Raw genomic sequence first — 13574 nt, 5'->3', positions numbered from 1 at the left:
CTTCATCAAGCTTACTCCAGTTTTATCAGGTCCCAGTATAACAGTCCTCTTACCTTGTGTCTGAAGGTCCAGGTTCATTACTGAAGTTTGGAGGATCATCTTTAGACCAGTCAGTCTTCATAGACAGACAGCTGGATACTGGAGACTCTGCTCTCTGCCTGTGGTGCTGATCTCTGCAAATCAAAATAAAAGGCAACATGTTTTCAGAGGTGATCAAACACAACGACTCTGCTTTTTGGGATAATTGATGTGAGGTTTTAATTGTATAATTAGTTTGTGTGCACACATTATGAATTAGGAGGAACGAAAAACAAAAAATTGAGGGAATAAAATGTCTTCTGTGTGCATGAATCCAGCCAAACTGACGTCAGGTCTGACCCACATCCAGGAAGTGAAATGTATCTCATGAGCACCTTCTTCTATATCTTGTCCTCCATAAAATGTGTTTTTTTTCTCCCTATGGTCACTCTTGTCTCTGTAGTTTTCACTACAATAGTGTAGCTTATCAAATAACATTTCCTCATTACAGTATAACAGTTCTCTTACCTTGTGTCTGAAGGTCCAGGTTCATTACTGAAGAATGGAGGATAATCTTTAGACCAGTCAGTCTTCATAGACAGACAGCTGGGTACTGGAGACTCTGCTCTCTGCCTGTGGTGCTGACCTCTGGAAATCAAAAGAAAAGGCAACATGTTTTCAGAGGTGGTCGAACTGAACGGCTCTGCTTTTTGGGATAATTGATGTGACGTTTTAATTGAGGCAACATCATTATTTTGTGTGAAAACATGATGAATTAGCAGGAACAATACAATACAATACAATACAATACAATACAATACAATACAAAAACAATAAATTGAGGGAACAAAATGTCTTCTGCATGAATCCAGCCAAACTGACAGCAGGTCTGACCCACATCCAGGAAGTGAAATGTATCTCATGAGCACCTTCTTCTATATGTTGGCCTCTATAAAATGTGTTTTCTCTCCCTATAGTCACTCCTAGTCTCTGTAGTTTTCAGTCCAACAGTCTAGGTTATCAAATAACATTTCCTCATTACAGTATACCAGTCCTCTTACCTTGTGTCTGAAGGTCCAGGTTCATTAGTGAAGTTTAGAGGACCATCTTTAGACCAGTCGGTCTTCATAGACAGACAGCTGGGTACTGGAGACTCTGCTCTCTGTCTGTGGTACTGACCTCTGCAAATCAAAAGAAAAGGAAACATGTTTTCAGAGGTGATCAAACACAACGACTTGGCTTTTTGGGATAATTGATGTGAGGTTTTAATTGTATAATTAGTTTGTGTGCACACATTATGAATTAGGAGGAACGAAAAACAAAACATTTTGGGATTAAAATGTCTTCTGTGTGCATGAATCCAGCCAAACTGACGGCAGGTCTGACCCACATCCAGGAAGTGAAATGTATCTCATGAGCACCTTCTTCTATATCTTGTCCTCCATAAAATGTTTTTTTCTACCTATGGTCACTCCTGGTCTCTGTAGTTTTCACTACAATAGTCTAGCTTATCAAATAACATTTCCTCATTACAGTATAACAGTTCTCTTACCTTGTGTCTGAAGGTCCAGGTTCATTACTGAAGAATGGAGGATAATCTTTAGACCAGTCACTCTTCATAGACAGACAGCTGGGTACTGGAGACTCTGCTCTCTGCCTGTGGTACTGACCTCTGGAAACACAAATGTTTGATACATATTATTAGTTCTAGTGACTTTAAATTCATGTTTTGTTCTCATATTCTACTATTTTCTTAATTTGTTGATTTCTATGTTATGTTTTAGATTATGCATGTCCTTTGATATTCTGATAGTTTTGTTGAGAAATGTTATAGTTATCGCCGCCAACAGAGTTGACTGGGAGGTTATGTTTTCACTCCCGTTTATCCGTTTGTTTGTTTCATCTCAAAAAGTTATGAGATATTATAAGATTATAAGATATTGCCGACAGTAAATGGAGAAAATGGATGCCTTTCGTCACTGTCGCCTACAAAGAGCAGTACAGCGCTTGTTGCTACTTAGCTTAGCGCATGGTAGTGAATGGTACAGCTGCCTACCTCCATTCAGTCACCCAAAATACACATTCCAACAGCTCCAGAAACACTCACATGTACATGTTGTGACTCGTGTACTCACCACACGATGAAATAATAATCCAAAGTTACTGGAAATTGTCATTTCCAAAGTAAATCCTCACACCGAGATCTAACAAAGATGAACCAATCTAACCAAGAGTAACTAAAGTTACTTCCTCGTTTGGCATGAGGCGCTGTACACAGCGCATGCGCCTGTGTACAGCGCCTCATGGCAAAACTCCCAGTATAACATATATCAGTCCTCTTACCTTGTGTCTGAAGGTCCAGGTCCATCACTGAAGTTTAGAGGACCATCTTTAGACCAGTCAGTCTTCATAGACAGACAGCTGGATACTGGAGACTCTGCTCTCTGCCTGTGGTACTGACCTCTGCAAATCAAAAGAAAATGCAACATGTTTTCAGAGGTGGTCGAACTGAACGGCTCGGCTTTTTGGGATGATGGCCGTCTCAATTGTGGCAACATAATTATTTTGTGTGAAAACATGATGAATTAGCAGGATTGAAAAACAATAAATCGAGGTCACAAAATGTCTTCTGCATGAATTGAGCCAAACTGACAGCAGGTCTGACCCAAATCCTCTCCCCCCCACGACCCCTCCTCTCCTCCCCCTCACCCCTCACCTCTCCCACACAAATAAACAATCATGTAGTAGCTGCTACCATTACATATGATAATTATGCCTATGTTATTTGCACCTGTGCAAACAGAATGTTTAATTATGGTTTAAGGTGTCTATGCTAGAAAAGAAAAGGAAAAGTTTACTGTTATTGCTTGTTGTTTCTCTTGTTTTACTGCATCTATATGCCCTGTTTTTGCACTGTTATACTGTTATTTGCACTATGTTGTAACGGAGTCTACAGCATAAGAATTTCACACGTGATACTTGTACTACGGAGTGACAATAAAAATCTTGAATCTTGAATCTTGAACATCCAGGAAGTGAAATGTATATCATGGGCACCTTCTTCTACAGTAGAATAGTATAGCTTATCAAATAACATTTCTTCATTACAGTATAACAGTGCTCTTACCTTGTGTCTGAAGGTCCAGGTTCATTAGTGAAGTTTATAGGATACTCTTTAGACCAGTCACTCTTCATAGACAGACAGCTGGGTACTGGAGACTCTGCTCTCTGCCTGTGGTGCTGACCTCTGCAAATCAAAAGAAAAGGCAACATGTTTTCAGAGGTGATCAAACACAACAACTCTGCTTTTTGGGATAATTGATGTGAGGTTTTAATTGTATAATTAGTTTGTGTGCACACATTATGAATTAGGAGGAATGAAAAACACAAAATTGAGGGAATAAAATGTCTTCTGTGTGCATGAATCCAGCCAAACTGACGGCAGGTCTGACCCACATCCAGGAAGTGAAATGTATCTCATGAGCACCTTCTTCTATATCTTGTCCTCCATAAAATGTGTTTTTTTCTCCCTATGGTCACTCCTGGTCTCTGTAGTTTTCACTACAATAGTGTAGCTTATCAAATAACATTTCCTCATTACAGTATAACAGTCCTCTCACCTTGTGTCTGAAGGTCCAGGTTCATTACTGAAGAATGGAGGTTCATCTCTAGACCAGTCACTCTTCATAGACAGACAGCTGGGTACTGGAGACTCTGCTCTCTGCCTGTGGTGCTGACCTCTGGAAACACAAATGTTTTATACATATCATTAGTTCTAGTAAAGACAGACAACTCATGTTTTGTCCTCATATTCTACTATTTTCTTAATTTGTTGATTTCTATGTTATCTTTTAGATGATGCATGTCCTTTGATATTCTGATAGTTTTGTTGAGAAATGTTATAGTTATCGCCGCCAACAGAGTTGACTGGGAGGTTATGTTTTCACTCCCGTTTATCCGTTTGTTTGTTTCATCTCGAAAAGTTATGAGATATTATATGATTATAAGATATTGCCGACAGTAAATGGAGAATATGGATGCCTTTATCGTCACTGTGCCCTACAAAGAGCAGTACAGTGCTCGCTGCTACTTAGCTTAGCGCTACAATGGTAGTGAATGGTACAGCTGCCTACTTCCGTTCAGTCGCCAAAAATACACATTCCAACAGCTCCAGAAACACTCACATGTACATGTTGTGAGTCGTGTACTCACCACATGATGAAATAATACTCCAAAGTTACTGGAAATTGTAATTTTCAAAGTAAATCCTCACACCAAAATCTAACAAAGATTAACCAATCTAACCAAGATTAACTGAAGTTACTTCCTCGTTTGGCATGAGGCACTGTACACAGCGCATGAGCCTCATGGCAAAACTCCCAGTATAACATATAACAGTCCTCTCTTACCTTGTGTCTGAAGGTCCAGGTTCATTACTGAAGAAAGGAGGATAATCTTTAGACTGGTCACTCTTCATAGACAGACAGCTGGGTACTGAAGACTCTGCTCTCTGCCTGTGGTACTGAACTCTGCAAATCAAAAGAAAAGGCAACATGTTTTCAGAGGTGATCAAACACGACGACTCTGCTTTTTGGGATAATTGATGTGAGGTTTTAATTGTATAATTAGTTTGTGTGCACACATTATGAATTAGGAGGAACGAAAAACAAAAAATTGAGGGAATAAAATGTCTTCTGTGTGCATGAATCCAGCCAAACTGATGGCAGGTCTGACCCACATCCAGGAAGTGAAATGTATCTCATGAGCACCTTCTTCTATATCTTGTCCTCCATAAAATGTGTTTTTTTTCTCCCTATGGTCACTCCTGGTCTCTGTAGTTTTCACTACAATAGTCTAGCTTATCAAATAACATTTCTTCATTACAGTATAACAGTCCTCTTACCTTGTGTCTGAAGGTCCAGGTCCATTACTGAAGAATGGAGGATCATCTTTAGACCGGTCAGTCTTCATAGACAGACAGCTGGGTACTGGAGACTCTGCTCTCTGTCTGTGGTGCTGACCTCTGCAAATCAAAAGAAAAGGCAACATGTTTTCAGAGGTGGTCGAACTCAACGGCTCGTCTTTTTGGGATGATTGATGTGACGTTTTAATTGTGGCAACATAATTATTTTGTGTGAAAACATGATGAATTAGTAAGAATGAAAAACAATAAATTGAGGGAACAAAATGTCTTATGATGTCTCCATGAATTCAGCCAAACTGACAGCAGGTCTGACCCACATCCAGGAAGTGAAATGTATCTCATGAGCACAGGGGCGTATCTACGGGTGGGCCTGGGTAGGCACAGGCCCACCCACTTCTTGCCCTGGCCCACCCAAATTTTTTTTTTTTTTTTTTTTTTTTTAATTGGTTGTTTTCTAGAGGCAAACTTGCTGCTGCATTGCTAGCCAATGGTTTTGTTACTTTTGTAAAAACGCAGGGCACATCATCTCCAGAGTCTAATGCATGACAACTTCATGACATCTAGGAATTTTGTTCTCTCTGTGGATAAATAAACCAGAGGGCGTCTTGTTCAAACTTGAAGCAGCCTCAGTGTTGTTATTTTTTAAACTCACAGCAGTATATGGATCAGTGGTTCTAATTTCTGTATAAAGTAACAGTATACACACAAGTATAAGCATTCATGTATGCAACATTTGGCACCTATATGTAACCTTTTAAGGTTGAGATAATTGTATTATCATTATATGGTCCAAATATTTCAGTAAAGCACTTGAAACACTTGAAATATTCTTGCTTGGGTGGTATCATTCTACTTGAAATGATGGTCAAATGCATTATTTTTAGTAAAATAACACGTCAAATTTTTCGGCCGGCCGGCCTATGGCCGGCCACCCGAGTGGGCCCGGCCTTTGGCCGGGCATCTGCATCCCTTCCTATCCAGGCCCACCCAATTTGATCCAGGCCCACCTATAATTCAATTTCTGCATACGCCCCTGCATGAGCACCTTCTTCTACAGTAGAATAGTGTAGTTTATCAAATAACATTTCTTCATTACAGTATAACAGTGCTCTTACCTTGTGTCTGAAGGTCCAGGTTCATTACTGAAGGATGGAGGTTCATCTTTAGACCAGTCAGTCTTCATAGGCAGACAGCTGGGTACTGGAGACTCTGCTCTGTCCTCCTCTTCCTCCTCCTCCTTCCTCATCTTCTGGACTTTGTGATCTTGTATCTGTGAAAGGTGTTATACAAATAAGCTTTAGTTATTTTCTCACTTGTACACTTCAGTCAGTCTCAGAGGTAAACCAGTTGGCCTATACTGGGGGGGGGGGGGTAAACGGTTAAATTTAGGCAATTAAAACAACTTGGTTCAGGTTAGGGAAATGGTTTGGTCATGTGTGTGTTTTTTTATGTGACTCATTGTTTAGAAACGCTGGGAATCGAACTCCGGTCGCTGACATTGAAGGCAAACGTCTGGCCACCAACCCCCACCGCACCGCTCTTACTGACCACCGTGCTATTTCAATGTGACACACACACACACACACACACACACACACACACACACACACACACACACACACACACACACACACACACACACACACACACACACACACACACACACACACATACATACACATACACACACACACACACACACACACACACACACACACACACACACACACACACAATTTTATTCTAGCTTCATTCATTACTGGTTTTTTTATCAACACTTGTCTTGAATGAGAATTGCATCTTCAAGCAGATCCTCAGCTGGCTGTAGTGTCGGGTGGGATACTGTCAGTCAGGTGCTGAAATCTGTAGAACAGGTGCATCAGCGCCCCTCTGTGGTCACACACGGTGTGGCGTAAGCCGGTTCAAGGTTTTACGACAGTGACGCAAAGGCGGCACGTGGCACTTTACGTGAGACATGTGCAGAGTAAAAACAGACCTGTCATGCTGAAAATAAACAAGAGCAATGCTAAGTGGAACAGTCGCCTCTCGCCTCTAATTATAAGTGTTTAGACAAAGAACAACACTTCACATGGTGTCAGAAGTGACGCAGACATGGTACAAGTACTCGGAAGAGAGTTTGTCGGAGGCTAAAGCTTGAAAAAATGGCAACGTTTTCGGCTCCGGACCAGTTCAACTTCGCCAAGCCGGAAGACTGGCCGGATTGGAAGCAACGATTTGCAAGGTACCGGGTTGCAGAGATGGGAAGTAACGAAGTACAAATACTTCGTTACTGTACTTAAGTAGATTTTTCGAGTATCTGTACTTTACTTGAGTAATTAATTTTCTGACGACTTTTTACTTTTACTCGTTACATTTTAACACAAGTATCTGTACTTTTACTTGTGTACATTTTCAAAACAGGTTCCTGAGGTTCGTTACTTTTGTTTAACTGCATGAGAAACTAATTTAAAAACGAGTAGAAACGGGAGAACATAGATAAAAGCTCATTCCAGCTCCGCCAATAGTATGACTTGGCACTCCTCCTGTGCCGTAGATGTCTGCTTGTGATTGGCTCTCTCAGCCTCTCTGTCAGTATTATGAAACCTCATTGGCTCGATGATCTCTTAAGGGGCGTGGACAAAGAAGCAAAAGGAAAAGAAACACGGATGTTCGGGAGACTGACACACGCTGCCTGCGCCCTGCCAAACAAACAGACAACGAAAAAAGACGTGAGATAAAATAGAGAGAGATACGATACTTGAGAAATAGGTAGCGTCTGCGACTTCAATAACATGATGAGCGACGCCGAAGAAAGTGACGCTGACACAGAGGTTGGAGTTGTAGAGTCCGAGACCGACGAGCAGCAACAAGCCATTACCCACCCATGGCCTTACTTACAGGACATGTTCACACTTGTCGGATCAAAGAAAGATTTGTGGCGAATGAGCTGTCTCTTGTGTAAACCTAAACACCACGAACTGCTGGCCTACAAGAACTCCCCGTCAAATTTGAAGAAACACATAAAGGTAATCATTACTGCATCTTTTCTGCTATGCTTAATGTAATGTTAGCAATGCTATGGGAACATGCGCCATTTCTAATGATAGCATTCGTGTTTTAGCAACATAGTTAGCTAACACACGAATGCTAAGCTGTGTTGTTATATAGCTACATATGTACACATGTATAGTTAGTTAAGAAAGTATGGTATGTTAACTAACGTACTAACGTTACTCTCTCTGTGTGTTTCTCTCTCTCTGCCACTAGAGAAAGCATGTGAATCACCTGGAGAAGTACACAAAGCTCACTACTCAAAAAAGGAAATCTTTGAAGCCAGAGGAAGGCCCTTCATCATCCAAACAGCTTAAACTGTGTGATAGCAAGAAGAAAGTGTCACAGAAAAGTGTTGATGATGCCATCATTAACTTTGTCATTCAAGGTCTGCAGCCTCTCAGTGTTGTGGAACAGCCGGGCTTTAAAGCTCTCGTGCATCACCTACCCAGGTGGCTGTAATGTCTCGTGGTACAGTGAAAAACAAAGTGGAGAAAGCAACACAGGAAATGAAGAATAATCTAAAGGATGCCATGAGTAAGGTTGAGTTCATCGCCACCACCACAGATTGTTGGACAGCACACAGACGGGGTTTCATCGGTGTCACAGCACATTGGATAGAGCCTGTAACACTGGAGAGATGCTCTGCTGCTCTATCATGCAAACAACTTGAAGGCTCACATAGCTTTAATGTGCTTGCTCGTGCTCTGACTGACATACATACAGAGTACAGTATCAGTGAGAAGATTGTACGCACAACCACTGATAATGGGTCCAATTTTATAAAAGCTTTTCGAATCTATGGTGAGGATGAAAACAATAATGCAGCACGGCCATTTCAGGGGGCAGGGCCAAGTCAAACAGGAGGAGAAATCGAAAGCAGTGAAGAAGAAGAGGAAGAGGGGGAAAATGCGTCGGTTGAGTTTGTTGAAGCGGGCACCCTGTTGGATGAAGATGATGGCACGGAATACCAACTGCCAAAGCACCATCGCTGTGCCTGCCACCTTCTAAACCTGGTGTCAACAGTTGATGTGTCAGCAGCAAATGCCAATGCAGTCTATAAGAAGCTCTCTCGTTCAGCGTTTGCAAAGTGCCAGAGTCTCTGGAACAAGAGTGCTAGATCCACCATAGCTGCAGAGATCATACAAAAAAGATGCAAGCTGCAGCTAGTGAGGCCAAATGACACAAGGTGGAATTCTCTCTTCTTCGCCGTGGAGAGGATCATAAGGATCATTAAAGATCAAGGAGAAGCAGCCATTACAGCTGTGTGCAGCGCACTCAAAATTCCCATGTGAGTACCACTGTTATCTTGAAAACTGATTGACTGGATGAGGAAATATTCCTCAATTTATGTCTCTTTACTGACAGATTAAAATGTCCTATTTTGTAATCAGCACTTTTGCACTATGTATGAAAAGTGCTATGCATTATTCACATTACTTTTAATAAAATATAGTACTAGAGTGTGTGTTGACATGCTCATATTCATATAGATTAAATAATATCATCCAGAAATACCCCCCCAACACACACACACACACACACACACACACACCTAGAAAAATTATAAATCCTGGGTTCTTAACAGGAACAATAAAGCAGTTCATTGTATTCATGTTTGTTTCTTTGTTTGTTACTTGACAGGCTCACTCCTGCTGAAATTGCATTTCTCGGAGAATATGCAAAGACCATGAGCCCAGTTGCAAAGGCGCTGGATGTCCTTCAGGGAGAGGCCAATGTGCAGATGGGATGGCTTGTACCTACAATAACACTACTCAAGTCCAAGCTCCAGCAACTCCGAATCTCCTCCAAGTACTGTGGGCCATTGGTGGATGCTCTTCAAGCAGGACTTGAAAGGCGTTTCGGAGAGATGCTTGCTGATCCAGAGCTCATTGCTGCGGCCATCCTTGTCCCCAAGTTCAGGACATGCTGGACAAGTGATGATGGCATCCTAAAACGTGGTGAGTGTTGCACCATGCTTTATGCTTTTTCATTTATTTATGATAATAGGACATTTTGGCATTTGAAGTTTCATAACATAATGAGAAATTGTTTCCTGTAATACCAAGTAAACGTCACATAATTCACTTGTGACAACATAACTACAATCTTAAAATAACCCTCATGTATGTGTATCAAAAGTAATTTTTAAAAACATTTTGGCATTAAAATTGTGTTAATATAAATAAATATTTTATAGACTCCAAATAAATAAATGTTTTATAGACTCCATGATCTAAATTCTATTTTTATCTAGGTATTACAATGGCGATTTCATTGGGAATATGCTTAAATCCATTGGTTTTGTATTCCATAGGCCTTGACTACATCAAGAGCCATCTGAAGGAGCAACCCACGGTCCAGTCAAGTGACACTTCCCGTTCCCTGTCTTCAGAAGAGGAGGACTTCTTTTCCATCATCAACAAGCAGGGTAACACTCATGAAAACACCAAGCAGCTCGAGTCCTACCTGGCCTCTCCAGCTAATACCATGGATGTCCTCAAATCTTTCCCCGCAGTGTGCCACTTGTCTCTCAAACTCAACACAGCGCTACCTGCCTCAGCTGCCTGTGAGAGGCTTTTTAGCACTGCAGGACTGATTTTTCGCCCGAAACGAGCACGCATTAGTTCAAAGAACTTTGAGAACCAGCTTCTGCTGAAGCTAAACAAAAGATTTTGGTAGTCCTCCTGAGTAGTGTACTGTTCCAGACTGCCAGTCCTGCAGAGCCTAGAGCACACGTCTCACCTGTTCATCACCGCAAGTGCAATGTTTACATGGCTGCTATTTTTTTTATTCAGCTAATCTGGAATATGGTGGTGTACTAACACCAGAGACAGTAAATAAATAATAATAAAACTTGAATTTGTGAATGTGATCAATCTTGTGGACATTCAGTTTCTTATCCATTAGGTATCAGTATCGTATCAGTCTCAAGTATTGTGATACTGCACTTTGTAAGGGACACCTTGTATCCAGCAGTTAAACTTGTCTAACTATTTGCACATTCATATATCATGGAAATATTAATGAGGGAGGACTAGATGTGATTTTAATGGGGGGGGTTTGTGTGGAAAAACCATAGGACACCATTTAAAGAGAGTAGAGTTTTAAGATGTGTAAAACATTTGTAGGGGATCTTTTATCATCAAAATTATATTCTTTGATGTGAGGCTCAGTCATTCAGAAAGATACGGTAAAAATACTTTTACTTTTACTCGTTGGGTACATTTCAGAGCCTGTACTTTTTTACTTTTACTTGAGTAAAATAATTGAATCAGTACTTCTACTTTTACCAGAGTAGTTTTTTACACAAGTAACTGTACTTCTACTCAAGTACAGAATGTCAGTACTTTTCCCATCTCTGCCGGGTTGCGACGAAGCTAAATAAAGAGGCAAAAGACGTCCAAGTTTGTGCGCTGATATACTCCATGGGACCAGAAGCTGAACAAGTGTATAAATCATTCGGCTTAGAAGGAGATGATGTTAATGCATACGACCTCGTGTTGTTGGCACTGTTTGATGGACATTTTCGTGCCGAAGCGTAACGTGATATTGGAGCGAGCACGTTTCCACTCCCGCAAGAGACGGGAGAGTCTGTCGAACAATACATAAGGCACCTGTACGACCTGGCAGCGTACTGCGACTTCTCCGAAAAGGAGGAGGAGATACGTAACAGACTTGTGATTGGAATCCGGGACAAGGATCTTTCACTGAAACTACAGATGACCAGTGACCTAACTCTGAAGAAAGCAGCCGACATGGCTAGGCACTCGGAGTTAGTAAAGCTTCAGAACAGTGACACGGGCGCTTCAAGAAACATGGATGAAGTAAAAACGAAGCCTTACAAAAGTAAGTGGAGAAATAACACAGGAGCGGCAGGAGGAAATAAACAAAGCGAGAGGAGGGATTGTGGCAGATGTGGTCGCATGCATAACAGAGATATGTGCCCAGCTAAGGATAAGGAATAAGTGCCACAAAATTGGCCATTTTGCTAAAAAAAAATGCAAAACCAGACAAGTCCAAGAAGTGAGTGAGAAAGTAGATGACTTGTTCCTTGGCTCAATAAATGAAACAGCTAACAGAGAATAATACAACAGTGGATGAAGTCATCACTGATGCAGAGCCACCATGGAGCACCACACTAGTGATATGCAGGACTGCAGTCAACTTCAAAATAGATTCTGGTGCAGCCACAACTAAATTAAGCCACATACCAACCAAAACTAACACCAGTAACGACTAAGCTGGATAGCCCGGGAGGAAAAGTAAGTCATAAAGGACAGTTCCTAGTAGTGATGTGACGTTTGCGAACGATCCGAATCTATTGAACGGCTCTTTGCTATGAACGAAGGGAACCGAGTCCTACTTGAGAGCCGTTCATTTTAATGTTGTGCCTAAATTTCACTGCCTGCCGCTCCCCACCAAACACACAGGCTAGACCTCCCTCCATCCCTCTGCTAGTCCACTGAGCAGGGAGGATAGGTGCACTCGTTAGTCCTACCGGCGCATGCTGTAACTGGCCTGGGTGGGCGGACTCAGCTTAATATCAAAACGGGCTATGCCGCGGAGTGCATCTGCCGACTTTCTGAGCAGCGAAGTGTTGCATGAATTTCATTCGAGGAAAGCCAACTTTATTGACACAACACATTTCATAGAAGAAGTAAATTCACTGACTAAGCAGATGGATAATGTGTCACCTTGTGTCATGTTTACAATGCAGATCATTGACATTAGGTCTGGACATACTATGAGTAAATGTAATGCTGCTGCAGTCCACAGATGCCAAATGAAATAGTGGTGGGTCTAAGATCAAATCTGATCCAAATCGTACCATATCATTATCCTAGTGATTTCGCAGACCAACAGTAGGCTAGTGCCCGCCCCCTAAAAAAAAAATTAGGAATGAGGAGCCGCTATTTTGAACGGCTCTCAGAAAGGGACGGAGCCATAAGATCCGGCTCGCTTCAAAGAGCCCTAATTCCCATCACTAGTTCCTAGCCAAAATCCAAGTCACAAAAGGAAGAAATATTTCAAAGAAAGATGGAGGAGCTGTTAGAGAACCATGAGGGCACTGCCGTCTACATGGACGATATTTTGGTGTTTGGCACCACTATGGAAGAACATGACCGACGTCTAGAAAAAGTAATGCAAACCATCCAGAAATCTGGCCTGAAGCTAAACCGCCAAAAGTGTAAGATAAGACAAAGCTGTCTCCACTTTTTAGGCCAAGTTATCAGCAAGGAGGGCGTAGCACCAAGCCCACAGAGGGTGTCAGCAATCAACGCCCTGAGAACAACCACAAATGTGTCAGAGTTGAAAAGTGTGCTTGGTCTAGTGAATTATGTCGGTAGATACATACCTAATTTGTCTGCAATTCTACACCCTCTTAACGAGCTGTTAAAGACAAGTGTAGCATGGATGTGGGGGCCGCAACAAGAGGAAACCTTTGAGAAGGTAAAGACACTAATATCCTCAGAATCAGTAATCCAGTATTACGGCCCAAAGCTACCTACTGTAGTAGGTGCAGATGCATCCAGTTACGGCCTAGGAGGAGTACTACTGCAAGACCATGGAGGCAAAC

The 13574-nt window shown here is 41.7% G+C and overlaps 2 protein-coding genes across 2 annotated transcripts in view; one reads left to right on the top strand and one right to left on the bottom strand.

Annotated features, from left to right (window-relative positions):
• LOC310791493 (NACHT, LRR and PYD domains-containing protein 12-like) overlaps positions 1–6125 on the bottom strand; it is a gene marked incomplete at its 5' end in the record, with an annotated part of 113488 nt that extends 107363 nt beyond the window's left edge. Inside the window, 2 exons of the mRNA XM_083653171.1 lie at positions 3146–3265; positions 6058–6125. Of these exons, the coding sequence (XP_083509297.1) occupies positions 3146–3265; positions 6058–6125 (188 nt within the window). The remainder of the gene's footprint in view (positions 1–3145; positions 3266–6057) is intronic.
• Positions 6126–7734: 1609 nt separating this feature from the next.
• On the top strand, positions 7735–10751 carry LOC310791492 (zinc finger BED domain-containing protein 4-like; the record flags this gene model as incomplete). The annotated part of the gene is made up of 4 exons (XM_083653170.1): positions 7735–7968; positions 8836–9284; positions 9638–9954; positions 10311–10751. 4 exons carry the CDS (start codon positions 7735–7737, stop codon positions 10673–10675), a joined length of 1365 nt encoding a protein of 454 aa, XP_083509296.1. The 3' UTR covers positions 10676–10751.
• Between the last annotated feature and the right edge of the window lie 2823 nt (positions 10752–13574).

The sequence above is a fragment of the Poromitra crassiceps genome (genome assembly GCF_964638095.1).
Source record: "Poromitra crassiceps genome assembly, chromosome: 16".
In the NCBI taxonomy this organism is placed as follows: domain Eukaryota; kingdom Metazoa; phylum Chordata; class Actinopteri; order Beryciformes; family Melamphaidae; genus Poromitra; species Poromitra crassiceps.
This window is presented reverse-complemented; position numbering and strand designations above follow the sequence as displayed.